The sequence below is a fragment of the Myzus persicae genome, unplaced genomic scaffold (assembly GCF_001856785.1).
Source record: "Myzus persicae strain clone G006 unplaced genomic scaffold, MPER_G0061.0, whole genome shotgun sequence".
NCBI lineage: Eukaryota > Metazoa > Arthropoda > Insecta > Hemiptera > Aphididae > Myzus > Myzus persicae.
The window spans coordinates 960,633-983,376 of NW_019102823.1; the positions used below are offsets into that span (position 1 = coordinate 960,633).

General features: G+C 33.9%; 1 protein-coding gene across 3 annotated transcripts in view; it reads left to right on the forward strand.

The window, feature by feature from the left end:
• The window catches only part of LOC111033169 (innexin shaking-B), a 41,840-nt gene extending 19,593 nt beyond the window's left edge, over positions 1–22,247 (forward strand). For 2 of the 3 annotated variants that reach the window (XM_022313784.1, XM_022313783.1), the window contains exons 3-6: positions 7,047–7,266; positions 10,799–11,087; positions 13,363–13,678; positions 21,990–22,247. In XM_022313784.1, the coding sequence (XP_022169476.1) occupies positions 7,047–7,266; positions 10,799–11,087; positions 13,363–13,603 (750 nt within the window). In that variant the 3' untranslated portion in view covers positions 13,604–13,678; positions 21,990–22,247. The remainder of the gene's footprint in view (positions 1–7,046; positions 7,267–10,798; positions 11,088–13,362; positions 13,679–21,989) is intronic. The other variant, XM_022313785.1, reaches the window with a different exon arrangement.
• Positions 22,248–22,744: the final 497 nt, after the last annotated feature.

Consider the following 22,744-nt stretch of genomic DNA (forward strand, 5'->3'; position numbering starts at 1 on the left):
CAGGCCTCGTGCCATAGTTTAGAGCGGGCAGTCGCGTTGCGGACGACTGACGTTTCGGTCGGCCGTTTTATACGTCGAACGAACATCCCGTGAGCGCATATTATGTGCATAATATATCGACAAGATTCACGTCAAAAAATATATATTTTAAGCCCGCTGAAATATTTAGGTAGAGTACACATATTGCAGGGTACACGCGCTACTTTGAATAGACAATTCGAAAAATGGAACCCCGCAGAATAGGGTTTATTTTTTATTCTTTTATGTCCCCTCGCCGCAATAACAAAAATAAAATAATACGTAATACACTCTACCTATGCAATAATATTGGTCGTCCGAACTCGCGTGAGTCTGCGCTCGTTCAAACCCGTCACTGTCGTGTCGTACGAAGGCAATAATATAATGTATCGCCTGCAGTCGTCGCTTGCGCGTTTGTGTCGTTTCGTTTTTTTTTTTACGAGGGATAAAAACGAAAAACTTACTCTTTTCAACGACCGGTTTCCGTTTTTTACGACGCGCAGTAAAAAATAAGACTACGCTCTTCCACTCCCGTAGCGATCGACCGCGGTAATGCGCGTATATCTTCCATAATACACGCCTTTACTTATATAATATATACTATACATTGTACGATTAACTTAGGTACAGTGGTACCTAAACATAATAATATGTGTATAGGTGCATATATTTATATATATTTTGATGCTCGCGAACGGGAGCCGTAAAGATTGCCGTCGCCCAGACAGAGATTGCGCCCGAAGGTTCGGACGGTAAAATTCTGTGACACCGCGGCGGCCCGCGGATATCTCGCCGTCATAATAATATTTCAAGTAAAAAAGTGTTGTAAATAAAGACGCAGGACGAGTGTTCGTAGACTTTAGTCTTTTGCTCGTGTTTAACTTAGACCCAGGGAATTATATAACATAATTGCGGGTCAGCTATGCCGTCGTGCACAGTGACGACTAAATGGTGGTCGTGACGGGGATGAAAGAGGGGTGGCTACTGTATAGTAATTATTTTTTTTTCATTTCGAATAAGGAAAACCGTTTAAGTTGGTCGTTATTGCAGTATTTCGTTTGAAAACACGTTTCTTTCGTCGTTCGTGGAGTTTAAAACAATTAAACATATCTCACTTAATTCCTCGATATACCTTATATGGGTACACAATATGTACATCATTTATCCAACCAACTCTTAAAGTCGTATAGGTATTGTTAAATCATCTTAAATCATATTAATGTTTAAGATGAAAAATCAATGAGGGTTTATTGCATTGTATAATACAAGTATACAACATAATATTACGTATTTTATATTCATATAAACGTAAATATTCTTTAACCACCTACTGACTAAATTTTAAAATTTGTACTGCATAATTGAAACACTCAATGTATTAAATAATTTGATAAAATGATAAAACTATAAAAGGTTTGCACAATAGAGTATTTATTTTGCATAATCATGATTGAAAAATATTAATAATAGATGAGAAGTTATTGACGTTGACAAACACGGTGAGATGATTTATAATCTTCGGCCAAAAATCGTCACTAGTGCATCGAGGTCACTTGGTATGACAGCGTGTGTGTTGGGCGATAAAATTAATATTTAGGTATAATTGTATTCATTTTAATTTATTGTTCAAGAAGATAATGGGCCCCACTGAACATGTTAGTATTATAAGGTATAAACGTGCATATTATAATGTATTATATTTGTTAGAGATTTCGTTATACTAGTAGATGTACTTTAAAGTTGAAAGTTGAAATAATTTTTTCGACACTCACTTTTCTAATAATAAAATTTACTTGCGGTTATTAGCATACCCAATTTAAGTACGAGAATATTAATTGTACACGCCACTCCACGGTGACGGATTATTGTGAGCGATGGCCAATTTGTAGTAGGTAGTCAAACTAGTAAAAGTATTTTTTATCAATATAGACTTTTTCACATTTTGAATTTTGAGTGCTTATTGTTTTTATATCATTTAAAAACTAAAATGCACATTTTCAACTTTACCAACCATCACTCATCGAGAAATTGCACGTATTTATTTTTTATTTTTTTACGTCACATATTATCATAATATACTCTTAATTTATTTATATTTAAATGTATTCGTAGAGATTCAAACGTTAAACTTCAGTTAATATTTGTCGGTCGAATCCGGACGAAAGTTGTTCAATATATTTTTTTTTTCATTTATTAATTATAATTGTTTCAACAAAATGTTTGTTTTTACAATTTTTTTTTTTATACATTTACATTATTCATACATTTCTTAAAAAGCTAGAGTAATACAATTTGTACATTTGTTCAATATAATTCTGCAATTGAAAATATTTCGTTCCTGCAAGGTCTGTCAAACAATATTATTTATCGATTATTTTTTTCATAGTCTCTACCGCGGATTGTTCAAAGACATGTGTTGGTGGAGTACGAATGATGATGTCAATTAATGTGGGTTGTAACATTCATCGTTGGCAGTATGGTTTTATATGTTAGCAATATAATATGTGCTCCTCCCCCCCTTATTGTAAAATTATTCAAAAAAAATTGTTATTACAATTTTATAATCGTAATTCGTATTCTCTATTCATTATGAAATAATTTATTTTTCTGTTAGTCGTATGAATGATAAAATATTTGTGCCGTGGATTTCAGCTCACGATTCGGTATATTGTCGTTGGTCGAAAGTCAAATCGATATGTTGCAGTCAGCAGCTAACAAATAATGGATTTTATAAAATAGTCGCAAATAGTATAGGTAAGTTACCTGTATAGTAGCCATACAATGGTTATACCCTACCCACCCATACTAACGTCTCTCGATTATCCGTCAAAATAGATGTCCGGATGGGTTGTCACGCGTAGATCAAAAACATATGGTCAGGATTTTAAAAGCATATATTCGGTGACCGCCTTTTATTATATTATTGTCATCGGTCGAGCCCGTTAAGATTCCGCCGAGTTTTTCCGGCCAGACGCGTCCTATATGTGCGTATATTTGTGTCGTCGGGTATCAATCCTCTGTCGTCACACATCAGTCGGCTTCGTTCGAATATAAGACGATAGTATACTAGGTAGGTATGGTATTAAACAAACATTGGGATATAATAATACTATAAGCGGGTCTATTCCTCTCCAAAAATCAGGTACCATCTTTCTCCAAAATATATTAAATTATTTAGCCTTTCTAGCTATTTATTTTATTCGTACTAAAAATAATTTGGCAAAAAGACGATATAACAATACATAACTGTAAATAATTTAAAAATATATTTTTTTTCTAGTCAATATAATATGACTTAAATATATATTTACTGTATATTATTAATTCCCTATTGGACGAAAATGGTCAAGAGACAATCTTATATTTTGTTTTGAGGATAATGGTTAGTGGATGAAAATGGCTACTGCAGTCTATATTAGTTGCTACGCGGTGAAGCGCAAAGGATTTTCAAAGAATAAGTAGGTTTTCCGACTTTGGACCTCCAAAATTCAAAATTGTTCGTCTTGTAGAATTTTGACGCCATGGCCGCGGCATTTCGAAGAACGGGATTTGAGGAGAACGATTTGGGTTACGAATTTACGCTTGGTAACTATAAAACCGAATGTTATAATAAGCCGTGATAGTCAAAATTTTGTATTTTCACTGCGCCTATCTGACGGACTTTCGACATTGATAATTATGTCTAAATATAGGGTAATTAACGTGTAGCATACTCAACGACTGTCCGTGACGTTCGATCTTTGAGTTTTAATTTTCGATGTGTGTAGGTATACTAGCTGTTCTAGTTTTGAAATATCCAAGTCAACTGGACCGCGCATACATAGGCGGTAAGCATGTTGTTCTAATTAAAAAAGGTGAACACGCGGTAAACGTATCAATTATAAGATAGTGAATTCCTTAAAGGTTATAGGCATGTACATTAATTGTATTTATTATACTGGATCTCGTTATTATGTTTTTATTTTCTAAAACAATTCAGATAACTAAGTTAAGTACAATCTATCCTCGTGATACGTCGTAGGCCTTAGCCAGGTTAGCCTAAATTTATAACGAGATTTCGTTGAAGCATTACTTTAATTTTTGTCGACGCTACATAGTTTTTTTACGTCTGATATTTATACATGCGTGTGGCAAAAAACCCTCAGGAAATGTCGTTCGATTGTCATTAAAAGTTGAGGCAGTAGCTAGATTATTATATAGTTGTTTTTACGGCGTATAAGCGATCGAATTATACTCGAAAATATTATTGTAATTTTACTGAAAAAATTGAATAAAATATTAACTAACTCGTTTTAACATCGACCTTCGTGAAACATAATAAATATAACTGGATGGAAAAAAGTACAAAATTTGTACTTTGTGCTTTCGTAACGATTATCGTTATTTTGTGACATATTTAAAATGCTTTTAGGACTTATCAAACGTCATGATATCGTGTAGCCTGGTGCAAGTTTGGTCGTATTATTGGTTTTTTGCATTTCGTCCCGTACCTACTGTTATTTACTTTTCGGCCCGTTCGCTAATATTATATCCGTATCGGCTATCAAGTTACTCGTCGCGATGCCATGCCGAGCCTTAGGCGAATTCCCGCTCCACCGAATTCGTAATAAGACGACGAGAGACGATAGACGCCATAGTTTCCGCTCCCCCGGAGTGACATAAGATACCTGTACAAAGCAGTTCGATGGACGGGAAGCCAACCCGCTGTGGTTTTTAGCGGAGTCGTTATGTTTGGCGTATTCCTTAGGTTAGACGTTGTCTTAGATATGAAAATGTATATTCGGTTTTAACATTTTTTTAGTCACTGGTCCGTGCGCACAAAGCTGAGTATAGCTTAAGATCAAATAATGAACATAAAACACATTTGAATACAGTTCAGCTGCGTGTCAAAAACTTACCACATCGTGAATATATACACGAAACGGATTCGGATGTACCGGATGCATCCTTAATGGCCCCATCTACCACTTCGATCACCGATTATGTTGACGAAATGGTTAATTCGAATTTAAATGAATAGCATATCACAATAATAAGTTATTGTTTGATATTTTTATTTTTACATCATACCGAAAAAGATTTCGATCATTCCTTTCAAGATAATAATATTTTCTGATTAAATATTCAATTTTTTTTTGTATTTGCATAATATAATATAATACACAACGTTTATATTATAATATATTATTTATTCAAATATTTTACACTCAACTCACTACGAAACAATAGCAATATATCTACCGTTAGATTTAACACAATCGTTTTATAATAATTTCAATATTTACCTATCTGTACATTGTATAGTATCTACGAGTATGTTCGTGTATTATAGATTTGTGAGTAATTGATAAAAAATAAATTCCTACTTTCAGCACGCACATTTATAGTATATATTTCATTATATTTTAATATTTAGTAATATTATATTACCCATAGACCATCACGCAATTTACATTTTTTTTGCAGAAAATATTTTCATGGTAAATAACAGTATAATGTATGAATCTATATTATATTCCATGTTTAACATTATAGTTTGGTAAATATTTGATACTTAATTTTCAATTCATCACTCTCTTGATAATATGTACGTTAATTTTATTTTTCATTATCTGACGACCCCTGTGTTTTGTGTTCGATCGCAGGACGCGTCATTTTTACGTTATTATTATTATTTTTTCTATACCAAGATTAGCCTAAAAATGTGACGGTGGATTAAGGCCATCGTTTCCGAGCAGTGATCCTATATACTTTAATATGAATACATATTACATAGTGACGGTCCGGGTCATTATAATATAGCTTTGAGTAACTGAACTGAGTTGGCCTCAATTTTCGTGGAATTACGAAAATTTAAAAAAAAAAAAGGATAAATATATGTGAAGAAAACAAATAATAATATTAGCAACCCGGCCGTGACGACGACTGTTCACTCTGGCTAGACTAGATTATAACATTAAAATTAATTCAACTGGCGTCCAGTTTGGCCCCGCCGCCGCCGCAGACTGCACTACGAAACAATTCTAATTAAGAAATTTTACCGAACGTCGACGGCATGCAGGACGGGCGCTCTGCCGAATATTATAATATAATATCATTATATTATTATTATATATTCTCGTTCGGCCGTCGACGGACGGCTGTCCGTCCGTCCGTCGGCACCCGTCACATTCCGTCGAAATATTTCCCATACGTCCGATTCGGGTTCCTTAACTCGTTTTCTCACGGGGTGTCGGTGAGAGGGGAGGAGGGTTAGCGAAAGGAGCCGCGGCAAATGCGTCTCGTAAATCACTCAACGGTCTAACGAAAAAAATAAAATAAAATAAAATACCGAACCAAACAAACGGAGAAATAACAAAATAATAATAAAAAAAATGTCCACTCTCGGCGGAGGTTGACACAATGTGCACATAGCCCTGACCGGTGCCAAAACTACGACAATGGTGCCAAAGAAAATATAAAATTACTTCTAATTATTTTTAATATACTGGCCAATAAAAACGACGTCCACTGCGGCGACCGCGCGGGGGTGTGTATATGTGTATGGGATGTTGGCCAATTTGTTGTTCGGTCCGCAAAATGATTGATCGCCCCGCGTGCTCAGTTTCTCGCAATATGTAATATGGTCACTCGTCATAATATATTATTAAGAAGTATACGCGTGACGTGCATTTGGTTTCATATTATACTATTATTATTGTGTGCACACGCGTCTGTAGGTGTGCTCTGCCGATGCCGGTAAATCACTGCAGTGGTGTAAATGTGCCCAAGCAAAGGGATGGTAATTGCAACCTCGCGCGCGGTATTTCGAAGAAAACCGAAAAAAACGTTGCTCATGACTCGTGAGTGTCGTGATCTAGCTATAGAGAGGCTCCGATCGAGATTTTAAGGGCTGGTGAGGCATGTGGTGGAGCTTATGGGTATAATCTATAATAAGCGATATCTGGGACTAGGCGGGACTGAAACTCATTACCGGCCCATGCAATGTGTAATAATAAACGTGTTATTATTATATGTTTTTCACGCAGGCGATATTGTTTTACACGCCCAGATGGCTGTGGAAACACTGGGAGGGTGGCAAAATCCGGGCGCTCATGATGGATCTGGACGTGGCCATTTGCACGGACGCCGAGAAGAAGCAGAAGAAAAAAATCCTGCTCGACTACCTGTGGGAGAACCTGCGGTACCACAACTGGTGGACCTACAGGTACTACCTGTGCGAAACGATGGCGCTCATGAACGTCGTGGGTAAGTCTCGTGTAGATTATTATATGGTATTAAACGTACCTCGTTTATCATTGTAACATTCCTATACGTGCACGACGTGTCACCGAGTTTTTCCCGACTCCCGGCTGATAACTTATTTTCAGTTAAAGGTAATAATACGTTTCTATTCATTTTTGTGATTATTAAAATTTCTCCAAAAAGTATAAAAAAGGTTTGATGCAAAATAATTCTAATAAAAAATATAATGTGTCATCATTATTGTGCATGTTTATACCTAAATAATATAATATGTACTAGCTGTAGGTATGTATGTAAATAAATTAAACCTTTAAACTGATGTGCAATTTTATCTAATGTCAAACTTAAGGACATTTCACATTGCCTTATTTTATATGCTCGTTTAATAGTCACAATAACATATACATAATTATTAAAAACAATATTATTTGCAATTATTGGTCTCAAAAACCTTAAAAAATCTAGGATGGAAAATAAAGTAGATTTTTATCAAAAAAACGTAACAGTACAATATTCCTCGGAAATTGTTTGTTTTTATTTTCAAAATCACAGACATCGACTACGCAAATTAGTGTAGCGGTTCATAAATGGATTACTGGATTGCTCTGTAGTCTGTATAATAAACATAAATATATATTTATAAATATATTATATATCTACCTACGATAGTCTACTGACGACGACCACCTGTCCAATCCGGGTGCGTGGGAAAACGTGATTTCGGCCCACTGTCACATAATCTCATCGTCCGGGGTCCGGGACGTACGACTGCCGATAGAGTCGCTACAAAACGAGCGATTTTTTAATTTTACGCGTTCTGCGATGGATGATTTTCTATTCTAACGCCAACATTTTTTATACGTAATGCAAATTGTCCAAAAATTATAAAAAATATACTGAACGAATCGTTGAACTAAATCGATAATTTTTGACTAGATTATAGTTATAAAATGTTGCACCATAATAATAAACATGTTTCAGAAATAGTAACTAAAAAAATTGTTTCCGAGCAAACGGTCGTCGTGAAATATTGTTCTACGTCTCGATAATTGCATAAAATTTCATAGTTTCACTTTTTCACAATGACGACAAGTGATGCCGGCGGCCACGACGAATGTAGCGTACTTACTAAAAACCGACGGAATAAACTTCAACAGTGTATGCAATTATTGAACTATTGAAACTGTCAAAAAATATATCCGTTGAGTATTGTATCAAAGAATTATTATACGGGCACGTGAATGCGGCTGATATCTTAACATAATTTTTTATTAGATTACGCGTGAAAAATCTTTGTAAACGATGTACCTACAACTGGTGTTATGTCGCTGTGATAACAATAACAGTGTCATTGGCTTTTTGAAAAATAAAAATCTGACGGTAATTATTACAATAGCAATATCCACACAATATGCTCGTATAGTCGTATAATATCTGTGACAATGTAATATTTGAAAATCACATCCGAAACGCGTCGTTTTCTTACGACAATGGTAATCGTCTATATCGGCGGCGGCGTCGGTGCAACCAATTGGGTCGCGACGACGTTTACAATGTGTATATAGGTATAATGTACAAAAACGACAACGAATTTTCACGAATAATTGTATTTTACAATATCGTGCGGCGGCTGCAGCAGGGCTCGGAACCGATTTCTGGGTGTACATTAACTGTTGTGTCAAAACAGAATTAGCGGTCAACATTAGTAATTGGATATTTTTTTTTACCACTCGTTTTGCGCCCGACCGGTGTCGTAATTGCGCCCAATTAACGGGCACTGCAGCTCTAGTCAGACTAATCTCTTATAAAATTGGTACCCGTCGCAATCCGTGCTTATTGTGCATATATATATATATATATATATATATATATATATATATTATTTATATACAACCGACCGTTATTATACGTACCCGAGCACTGCAGTATAATTCCCGCCGACGGCCATTTAGCGGTTGTTTTGCCGTCTTGTCACTATTGTTATACAACAACACAATAAATTATATTATATCTGCGCGATAATGGAAAGATGCGATTCAACGAGACGGCGTGGCGGCGTCCTCTATAGCATTTCTTCACGAACTTGTGCTCTTCTGATTGCATGCCATAAAAAGAACCAAAAGACGGTCTCACATGTTTGTACAACATACATAATATGACTATATGATATGATCATTATGAATAATTATTATACAATAGTAGGAACCTAACGTATTTCTTGGGGGGGGGTTAGGAGTCCGCAGAGTTTGAAATGATGTACCCAACAAGGTTCTTCGTTGGTATATTAATATTTGTGCATTTTTTTGCTGTGCATTATATTATTTTATATCGTAGATTCTAAAGACTCTGATCACTTTTGTTAAACTGACACCAAAGACATATCTCACATAATTGCTTTTGCGCTTAAGCTATATCGAGCATAATATATTTAAATATTTTTGTTTCCGCATACCTACGTGATTGATCTTAAGTGTTGATGGCATTATTGTCAACATTTATAATATTTGCCTATCACGTTTAAAACATTAATTAATTAATATTTACTAAAAACTTGAATAGTTGAATCCTTATTATGCTTGGCTCAGAGCTCTATACAATTTGTCTCAAAGCTAAATAAATATGATTTATGGAGGAACAAATGATTTGATTGTTTCTCAGTTTGCAACCACACCTATATGTTACAACGTTAACCCAAAACTTCTGTTTTTATCTATTACAATATTTAAAATTATAGGAATTTAAGATTGTTCACTTTTTTTGAGAGATTTTCTTGCAGGTTAATAATGTTTAGATAAAAATGTATATTATTTATGACGCTTTGCCCAGTTCCTGACACTCGCAGCTGATAATAATGTATTGCGATATTTATTTTAAAAAATCCAAAGAATTTCGATGATATAGGTATATGGTGTGTATATTATAAAATATGTTTTCTATTAAAAGAATATTTGATTTATTCAAATTACTGAAATTATTTTAGTTTTTATTATTATTATCATTATGGTTTATGGTCGTAACCACGCGCGTAGTCCTGAAACCAAGCTGTAAAATTATTTTTGTAAACTTCAATGTTACATAAATAAAATTAGTTTATATTCATATTATTAAATATGAATGATTGCATTTAAAACGCTATAAACATTACATATTATACCTACTCTTTAGTTTGCCTGTTAAGTTAATTATTTCAAACTCATTTGCGTTGAGAAAAGTGCTCTATATATTTGATGACATATATTTACCGTGTACATTATCCAAGTTTGAGATTTAAATTGTGTGTTTTGTTTTGAAATATTATGAATTTGTGCCAAATATAATATTGTTTTATTCATCACTTGTGTAATGTATAATAGTATTATAATATACAATTTATTACCCTGAGTCAACAATATTATGTTATGTCAAGAATTAATCACTGAACAATTAAAAATATAAAACTAAATAGTTAATTGTTGTTTTATGGCATGTCTACGTAGACAACTATGAAACTAAATATGTCAAATTTTTAAGAACATTTTTTTTTTGACGACGACAGGTCAAATGTTCATGATGAACCGTTTCTTCGACGGTGCGTTTCTGACTTTCGGCATAGACGTGATCCGGTTTTTGGAAAGTGACCAGGAAGACCGAGTGGACCCGATGATATTCATATTTCCCAGGATGACCAAATGCATTTTCCACAAATTTGGAGTGTCCGGTGAGGTGGAGACACACGACTCCATATGCATACTGCCGTTAAACGCCGTCAACGAAAAGATCTACGTTTTCCTGTGGTTTTGGTTCATGATCCTGGGCGTCTTGTCGGCGGCCGTTATCGTTTACAGGTATTGATATACGTACTCGTCGGTGTCCTAAAATGTTTACCGCTAAAAATATTTATTGATCTCTTCACAGTGTGTTCGCTTTAGAGAAATAAAGCTGACAGTAAATAACTATAATATTATGCTCTACAATTGCGGGGGAGGGTCGTCTGCAGAGGCTTTTATGGGTAGAATAAAATTATGAAATTACAGTCATGTCTCGATAACTAAAATTTTTTTTGGCCCATTTGTGTTATATGTATATAACTTGAAAAATACGTAAGTTGAATTTATTTTTATTCCTCTTGAGATTCGATTTATCGAGACTCAACGTATATTATATAGCGATCGACGCTACTGCTGCAGCTAGGACTCGTGTAGTGATTGGTATACGCATGTTTAGGGTACATAGTATATTGATATAATATTGTGTTGTTCAATAATCAATATTTTCGCACCGAAATTGAAAACTGTTTTATTTTGTACATAGTTTCATTACATTATTATAACATGTTGTTTCTTTGTACCAACGAGAAAAGACATTTTTTAGACAATAAGATGAAAAAAAAATCACTGGATGATGAAATGATTTGAAAATGTTCGGAAGATAAATTTTTTTCCCTTAAATTCGTTAATCGGACAACACAATAATATACGATTGACCAAATAACTTTTAGATTCTACACAGTAGGTACAATAATATATTATTATAGTCACTATAATAGATACCGGATTTCATTGAATCGGATGTTAGACGATCTGCAGGGTTCTTTAGTATCAGTATAAAATGTTTTCTACGTTCTGCAGGTATACATTCCACATAGGATTTTATAGACCGTTGTAATTTATTTATTACGATTAAAGATTTAATAGTAAAATATAAAATGCTGCCATATAAAAGACATCGGTATAAGTATACAATAGAAGGTTTAACTACAAGTAGAACATAAAACAAAATACACAATCGAGTCACACAAAAGTTGATCCCAACAATAAACCGATAACAAAAAATGTCAACTTATTACGCACAAGATCATTCCTGTATGCAATAGCATTAATTTAAAAATTTTGATTCAAGTGTAACATAATAATTAATACGATATAACTGCATTGCAGGGATCTCGATGATCTAGTCTATATGTATACTAATTATTGGTTCATTTTTGAAATTTTTAAACTGTACTTAACCTATATTGTTTGGGCTTGTTAACAGACGATGTACAGGTATGTAGCTTGGTTGTAGTTTGTGTATATATTTTCAGCTTATATATTCTTACCAGTAACCGAATAAACAAAAATAAATTACCATTGTAGGTTTGTTTATGTGTCTTAAACTGAAAAGATAAATCTTCGAGAAAATAATATATTGTACGCGACTCTTCGGAGCGTATCCATCCGAAAGCTGTGATAATTAGATTAGCATTCATTTTCTTTTACTTCGTTAACGAAGCTGCACGCTAGGAAATGTGTAGCTATAGTATATACGTATAATTTGTTGGGCTATAGAAGGCAATGATTAATATAGCAGACGCTGTTTTCTCCTGTTATAAGAAAAACACATCAACCGATGACTTATTGTTTTTACGTCGACCGCGGTGCGAATAAAACTCTTGACGCGAAAAAGAAAATAATACTATTAAAATACTCACGAGTTTTTAAATAAAACAAATATCGAGCATTCGTAATAGTAACAAAAATAATATTGTATATTTTACAATATAATATATAATATGACGTCATAGAGAAATTTCCGTTTTGTTTAGTCCCAGCGAGCTTGTCATTAATTATACGTCTCTAATACCAGCGGGAGAATATTATAATATTAATATAATATGGTATCGCAACGGTATGATATTATAATATATACCAGTATTGCGGTGAACTATAATATATACCAGTAGGTACCTATACTGCGGTGAACTGTGCTTTGATCTCGTATATGTCAGATGTAAGAGAGTATAATTTAATTTTTATGACGTGTACACAGTATAGATATTAATACTGCAGGAACACATTTCAGTATGATAAAAAAAAAATTCGAAAATACATTTCAATTTTTTCGGTTAAACTGTGTTTTGACTTTTCGTCTCCACTTCTTCAACGTTAATAACAATAACGTAATACATAGATGAGTCTCGAACGATTTGATTTTGGTCATTAACCTATTTTTGTGGTGAATATGAATTTTGATACATTTTATAGACAGTTCGTACATCGTCGTCTGAGGCATACGTTAGACAACTAGTCATGTAAATTTTTTCTTGAATATCCTAAGAAAATTATTTTTATTTATTTTTAGATTCATCATAATAGTGTCACCGCGAATGCGCGTGTATCTTTTCTGCATACGATTCCGGTTGATCAAACGGCAAGCCATCGGCAACATCGTGCGCCGGTCGAAGCTGGGCGATTGGATGCTGCTGTACGTACTCGGTGACAACGTCGACTCGGTCGTGTTCAGAGATATCGTGCACGATTTGTCGCACCGACTGGAAGCGTACCACAACAAAAACTCGACGGTCAGGACGGTGGATGCGTGACGGCGGCGGTGGCGGCTTGCAGTCAACAGTATTTTGTGCTCAAATCGATAACGAACAAACGTATAATATTATTTGGTCAGTATAGTATAATGCAATATATTATTATTATATTATGTATAGGGAGGAAGCGGTATTTTTGTCTTGTGAGTTTGAATAAAAATCGTGGTAAATGATAATTGTTCGTCTTCGGAGATATATTTTTTATGTTTACTGATGTTTCTGCTTTTACTCTTGCCCCACTCTTTGCAGCAGTGGTTGTCTCCCATAATAATCACTGCAGTTGGTTTTTGGGCTTTTACAAATATCGTCTAATTTAAATACTCGGGTTTCCGTTTTGAGGAGATATCATACCTATATACCATTATATTTGCTATTTTGCTATAATTCTGGTTTTTATAATCCCAAAATAATGTCCTCATCTTCTTATACTAGCTGACACTGCGATACGTGATGCCGTGATGGGGACCGCAGCCAAACACATAATAATATTTACAAGACTGCAAGATATTATTAGCGCAACGCTCACCTCCATAATAAATCCAGTTCATCGTATTATTATATTAAACTGATTTATTTTGCTCACCTGTTCTACTATATCAAACATTTTAAACCACCTATGAAATAACTGGTGTGTATGACACGTGTTCGTAAGTATGCTTGGCTTTCGGCACCTTTGACTAAAACAATTCTATTCGAGTGCGCAGTCGTCATGCAGTTTGATAGAAAGCGCTGGTTAAAGTACCTATTTTATTGTTTTATAACATTCGGTTTCGTCTGATGACGGAAATATCCGACCAAAATTGATAATAATAAAAACGAAATCCAGACTATTAAATTTTGATTTTTACCACAATTTGGCTGGATTTAATATTCCTCGCTGTATATACCTACTTAAGTTTATTCGTATACACCTAAGACTTGGCAGGGAATGACGAGTGTTAGTTTTTTTCCTTTGTTATTTGTTTGTCTCGAGCTCATTGTGTTCCTTCTACCGATAGTGTTTATTCAAGCCGGAGCTGAATAAGGGTTTATTAATAGATCTAACAATAATAATAGTATAAAAAAAAGTTTGACCGAAATTTCACGTTTTATTTTTGCCTCAGTCTAAATTTGATGTCTCCTGGATCATCTTTTGTATTATACAGGGGTATATTGTATAATAATATGTAGTTACATTCCTTTTTTACCCACAGTTCATTGTTTTCATGTATGTATACGTTAACTTAAAATTGAATTGTTTGTTCTTTTTATTACGTAACGTAATAAATATATGTCTTTCATTTTCTTTGTTTAATCATGTCAATAATGAGTAAATAGTTTTTTCTTCGACATTGACAGCCAATAAATTAACAGCTTTACGATTATATCCTTTTTTGATATTGTGACGTTACGGACGTACCTACAGCTAAACCTATTATATCATAGTAGTAGTCTATAACACACTCGGAGATTTCAAAATGCTGTGAATTGCTTACATTTATGCATCTACTACGATCACGCCCTTGCACAATCGTCAATCACACGTCTTACAGATGTTATTTTTTTTTTGTCATCAAACAATGATATTTTTCACAGGACGTTTTATTATTTTATTTTGCTACAGTATTAAATTCAATATAAAAAAAATAACAATGTCCATGCTCGGAAACCAAGCTTTTCAAGACATTCTTAACCTATACCCGTATCTCTATAATTTCTAGAGCGAAGTCTCTGTATTATTTTCCACCGTTTCTATAATATGACACCTGTGTAGTGTAAGTCACAAACCCCTAGATTTTATTATTGGTACTTACAGCGAAGAAGTTTATAATCTCAGACGACTCGAAGGCCATAGGCACAGTTTTTCCTCACATCAGTAAAACAATTTATTGATCGGTAGAATTTTAGCCTTGTCGACTTCGCGGAGTAGGGCGACTAGTGGGCAGTCAACGAGTGTGCATATAAAGGACAAAATATATTGTCAGCCCCTGGGCTCTGCTGAGAGCGTATATTATTGTGTTCACGGTTTACAAATATAATAATGACAATATGTCGCTTTCATTGTTTTCAAAATATTTTTGTCTCATGATTTCTCCTCGAACTTTACTATACCTCGCGGTCATCTAACCATAAGGTTTTCAAGGGTTCAAGCAACAAACCGGTTTTATAGGAGGTATCGTTATTTCGCTCAAATGCCGAGTGTGTCCACAGACGCTTGTTTGTAGGTGTATCGTAACAATAGTCCAAGGACCGAACCACCACATTCCTCAATAATTATTTATTATACTACCGAGCCGGCGTGAATAAATGTATATCTGCGGACATAGGAGTTTTTACAGTAGACAGATATTGACGTCGGACGGCGTTCGATTCAAAGCAAACACGTTTAGTATATACAGATGTATCTATGTATAATAGACGCACGTAACATTTGGTTGAGCAATATATATCGTTAAGCATCAATTTATTTTTTCGAATTGTTGAAGTATATTTTTTTCCTTTCCTCACATGTGTGTAAATAATTGTTATTGTGATAAAAATTAATAAGATTACATAACATAATTATAATATTTGTACTAACAGTCAAGTGCAGGCGTCGCGAAGACTTTGCCTTTACAGGCGGTCTCTATCCATTAACTAAAACCCATACAACATTATATAATGTATCGTCGTAAGAAAAGTTTTATTCCTTTTCGTCAAAAATACAATTTTTTTACCATCTCGAAAAGCCATTTAATATTTTTCATTATACTCAGAACATATACGACAATATTAAAACGAACCATTTGGCTGTCCATCCGACATTTTAAAGCTGTGAAAATACAGGGTATTTTTTGCAATTTGTCAACACTCCACTTGTCATTGTGCATCGAAAGTCGTCCTTCACCCGCGATGTAAGTTTTGTTCACGGCTAGGTATCATGATGTGAAAATAGGATATATTTTGTTTGGTAGTGTGCTGCTGGTTTATACCTTTAATATGCACTGTGCGTTTTTATTTTCACTCTGGATTCGTTTAGTCTAAAGATTAATATACAGTATACAGTATAAGCAGAAAGCTAGAGACTTGACCGAATGACCGTGATTGATGGAAAAAAAGTGTGCCGGACTGTATTTAAATTTTAAACCCAATGTTGTTATTGTACTTGGTTAAACGAGTAATTAGGGTAACCTCATCAAGGTCTGATAACCAAAATCGACTCTTGTGTGTGTGTGTGCATAATATACGTACATATAGCGATTAACAGCGCGTTGCATTCGAACGAATAACTTAACCGCTCCGATGCAACAGGTGGTTTTTCGTCTTCTTTCTACGTACTTACGATATGTAATGTGCGTATAGGAGCAAAAAAAAAAATGGACCGTAACGAGCGGTTATTATAGTGCAATACAAATTCGTATTTTCGTAATAAATACATATTCATAGATAACTAAATATTTTGACACGAAAAATATGTCTTTTAGCTAGGGAGGGGGGAGGGTATCTATCTGAAATTCGTAAGACAACTTGTTATTGTTTCTACAGAGTATGCGTTTAACACTTGTAGCTACGATAATAATCATACAAAATGATTATTTTAAGTGCAGTGAATATAGGGTACCTATACTATTGACTCCAAAAATTATTACATTGTACCACATACATTTCTTAAATTTATGAGATAGAATGTCTTACTGTTTATAACGTACATAGTCGTGATAATTGCTCAAAGCAGTTTACATTACTTTAATCCATCAACATGATTAGATAAATACGATATTTATTAACAGGCTTATAAATAATAGTATAGAGTATATAGACAATTTATTTTCCTCAATGTTCAATGTTCGTAACTAAAATTGTAATTGCGTGACGAGATTTTCGGTATATTATATGAAAACAAAAGTGAGGGCCACCGTTAGAATAACATAAAATAAAATCATCGGGATAAAAAAAAATAAATAGAGAAAACACAAAACGATCCAGTAAGAAAAAAACTGATGAAAAAATGCGTACTTCATGAAAAAAAAAATCACAAATTGTGAATACATTTAAATGTATGTATCCCAATCGACAGTCGTTTCGGGAAGGAATGACTGGAAGTCGTCCAACCGCAGTTGTGGTCTAGGTATATAACTCGTCTCGTCAAATAGCGTTTTTCCCCGGCGACGACGACACGTCATTATTACTTTGTCAGTTTTCTAAACAGTTTGTACAACTTTACTGTTACGGCGTTACACTCGGGTCTATAATTTTTATTATTATATTACATTATAATATACGACGTCCGCTGTTGTGGAAACGATCTGGTATTTTAGCGACTTTGCCATTGCAGCACGATCGGAACTGGCACCGGTTGCGCGAAAAAAGTTATTTTTGAGCGAGTATCGCGATTAGCGGGTCGATTTCAGCGTTTACGATCGTGCCATTAATGAACGGTTTTTTATTGTCATAATATATACAGTTATTCACGAAACTGAGCTTTTTGATGTTTGGGCGTTTAAATAATAATAAAACGATTTTTTCACTTGGAACGCCATCAATGACACACGCTCACACACACACACACACACACACACACACACACACACACACATACGATGTGTATATATGTACATCAGGCGTTTCGTCTTATAAACACGTTTCCGGAACAACACACGCCCCGCGCAAACGGAAACGATTATTCGAATTTGTTTAACGTTTTCCCGGAATAACGCTTTAGGCACGGTGTCCATTAGCGATTTCTCGCACAGAGACCCTTATGTTTCTGTACAGAATATCTTTGGTCGAGCTGAAATGTATGGCCGTATGGATATTATAAATATAATAATGTGTGAGGTTACCATATGTGGTTAGAATTTTCTCCCGTCAGCTGGTACGATCATGCGGGAAACGATATCGCGAGCGTGCATAATATACGTGACATTAATAACAATATCGTTTTGCTTCGATTTTTACGACGACTGTTTGCGATTATTTTTCTTCAGCAGAACTAAAATATATCTAACCACTAACCGCTGGATTTTTTTTCTCAATCGACTTAGGCTCTTCTAATTTATAATTTAATTATTAGCTTTACCAATTAACACTTTTATACTCAATGACATCCACCGATATCGTTGAAAATCGTTTCAACTTCAGTTAACATAACTAATAAGTATTGAGTACAGTACCCACTGGCCTACTATAGCTACACTTTCTTATACTAAGTACCTCTGTATAAACTAAATTTCAAATGATTTAGATTTTTAAACTCTATAATAATATATTATATAGGTACAACGTTTATTCTGTTCATCATCATCGAATTGTATCGGTTGGGTTATGATAATTTTTATAATAATATATTGTCCGAGTGGCCAGGAGTATAGATTACGGCTAAAATAAATCGAAATTTAAGGTTTATAAATATATAAAATAGGATTTGATTATCGTCCAAAATTTGACCGGCAATTTATTACCGTTTTCTCGGAAGCTACAGGGGGAACTAGAACGAATAAGGCGATCTCCTAAAACAAAGTTCTCCTCGACTATACGTCGTCCATCATGTGGCTGTTTCACCATTACCAGAACATATTTTTTTTTAACGATTCTCATTTATATCCTTTCGACCGTTGCCCACTCGATGTACATAATATCTTATGCACATAATATAATATTAAGCCGAGGCTTGTTTCAGTTAATATTTTAACACGTTTGGTAGGCACTCCTCAATCGGACGTTCGTCATTTATATCATATAAGTACCACTGCAGTATTGGCGGTAACCTGAAGATCCAACTTGAGTGTAAATTACATACTTGTACTTAATACTTATCAGTGGATTGGCTAATGATAATTTTGCCACCCTACACTTACCCGTTAGCTATTTTTTTGAATTATTATTTTCGTCACCTGAAACTGCCGTAGTGCCGTCGTCGGCGTACTCTCGTCGTATATGATAATATATATAGAATTCCGTTTTTGGAATATTGTTCTAGAATAATACTGTATCACCGTATACCTATATAGTATATACTATTATTATTATTTATTATGTTTATAATACGTATTGTCGTCGGATTTTTTTTCAAACGAATTTGCCGCTGTTTTAATTTCACTTCCTAGTTTGAGCTTCATTATTCTTTTTAAACATTATTATATTGTTGCCGCTCCTGAATATAACAGTCGATGCGCATAGAAATGTGACAAACGTGTAGATATTCTACGATATTACAATGGATCCATCGCAGGAGATTGCTGCTTTGGTTCGGCGTTTGTGAATACCGTTTTTTTTAGGGGAAAATTTAATAATATTTTAATAATAAAAAATAAACCGAACGATCGAATGGAAATCCATTCATCGCAATGTCACGTGTATAAAAAAAAAAACTTGTTCACCTTTTTCGTATAATAACACCTTCCCTTAGGTATGTACATTAATTAGTTATCATATTACCGTCGTATACATTTTGTAGTTTGATTTTGTTGTCTGAGGAAAAACCATAATACCATATTGTGTTGAGTCTGATTAAGTAGAGTAGATATAAAATCTAACGAGGCTTTTCAATGATGCGTTTGCACATAAACAATATTAAGAATGGTTAATATTCGTCCACCGATCGCAGTACTCTGCTATGAGTTGTGTATATAAAAAAACATGATGACAAAAATACCACGGGTTTTGAACTTAATTCGTTTTATTGCTGCACTTCTTGCAGGGATCAGCGCTTATTTATTTATGAATAGTATATTTACCACATAATTTCACGCCGTGCTCCCGAGTTATTATTATTCTTCCAGAGATATCACCACCCCGCACAAATGGTTATAGTTCTATGAGCTATAATATATTATTATATACGTGTGACTTGAAAATTTGAAACGACGACGGTGATGGTCGCATCGCTGGCGGAGAGAGTATATAATATATATATATACTACAAACATAATTAGGTACGACATAGTATAATATGTATCATAATAATAATTCCGCTCACTACGAATTTATTCTGTCGTCCGTCCGATGCGGCGCGGTGCAGTGGAATTCTACTTGCTTGCTTTCCCCGGCGTCTATATTTAATCCGATGACACTATATGTGTATAGGAAATTGTTTAATGGTCCACTATAATATTATGGTGCAGCATGTTTATTGTTTGGTTTTTATAGTCGTCTAATAACGGCCACATGGCTCTAGACATTGCGTCACAAATCGTGTATAATAATATCAATTAAGGTAATCAAACGATGAATCGACCGTGCCTGGGCTTCAGTACGAGAATAATAATATTGTGCTCTTCGAACAATTTAGAGACTCCGAACGGCAACTGCATCAGTGTCTTATTAGAATACCGAAATACTCGTTACTCGTACATTATTAATGTTGTGTGCACTGTACAGCGTTGAATACATAATACAAGACATTTGTCAAATGTTGTTACAGTACATTATTATTGGTAGGTGTACACCGAAAGTTAAGACTGGGTGAATGATAATTTCGTGTACATAAATATTATATATTACTTAATATTATATGGATGCAGAGAACGTATAAAATCGTGTCCTAGGAGCGAGAAAATAAAATTTCGACGATGAGTCGACGTCATACATTTATTATGCAGTATAGTTAATTTTTGTTTATTTTACAACTCTCTCGGGAAAGAAACCACACATTTTTTTATAATACATAATAATATTACTGTATTTTATTAATACGATGTAATAATAAACGAACCGTAGGGGGTCGGGGAACGATTATCACAGATATAGATAGATGATAGGTATATATATAGGTATATGCAGTAAAGCGACCTTCGAAAAAAGTAAAAGCGAACGTTGCTCAACAGCTATGTATAGTAATATGAACCTACTACCACAGGTATGGTATTTGGTATATTATAATATATTGTACTATTATAAAACTATGTAGATCGGCCGCCGCCCGTGCAGTCTTCGCGTGTTTTGTGGGATCGAGTGTGACGGTTTACGATGACATAAAAACGAAAAAAATCCGAAAAGATGTATTTGGATTATGCAAGGCGTGTTTGAAAACTAAGGAAAGACGATTTTTAATTTTTTTTTTATTACGTTCCACGGTATAAAAATCCGATTATAACGCGTATAAAAGTGCGTCTAATATATATATATATATATATATATATGTTTATGACTTACAATGTGCAGGGTTATATTATTATTATATTATATTGTGTACACGGACAACCCGCGGGGTGATAATAAAAGATAGAAAAGATGATGTTATAATAAATCAGACGATTCACAAATCACAAAAATTATAATAATAATAATAATAATACTGCAGCTTGTAATCTTTGGATTTGTCGGAAGTCTTTGAAAAACCACATAATCATTTATTTATGAAACTGTTGTAACGTTTTGTTGTTGTTATAATTTTTATTATTATTATTATTATTATTATGTTCTATAGTTACAGGGTAAACGATGACCGACTTGCACGCGACTTTATTGTAAGACGACTGTAAACGGATTTCGTCTGCAACGGTTGCGGAGGAGAAGACTATGTTATTATTATAATAATATGTATGGAACGGTGCAGCTGCCATGTTACCAGTTGTCTCGGAAAACAAATGTCGTCGGACTTGGAACTAACAAACGCGCTCACTACGAATTCGTGAATTGTCGCCCAAACGAATTGTTAAAAAAAATATATATTTGTAATTTTTTGGTTTTTGAGTTTTTGTCGTCGAAACAAAATGAAAACGGCTATGATTCAACAAAAGACGTTTTGTAATTTTTTTTAGATAAATCTCCCAAAATGGCTCATAGCTTATAAATATTATTAATATGTTAATTGTAATTATTAATATTATGCCTATTTATGGTTATTAGACGTATCTCACCAAGTATGATTAAAAATTGTACCTACTAAGGTTTAATTATATTATGATAAAATAAAAATACTATTCTAAAAGAAGACAATAGCAAATATTAATTTAAATGCAAATATTATATGTAAAATATATTATTATACTCAAGTATACTGATGTTCATTTTGGTTGTGCTTAAGGAAAGTTTTTTTAATCCTCAAAAATGTACTATATTTTGTGATTAAACCCACACATGTAGATTTTCAAAATTTAACATTTTTTAAGACTTAGAAAAAAAATACTTTCCGACTATAGAATTTAAATACTTCAATATAGGTATCATGTGTCATTCTTA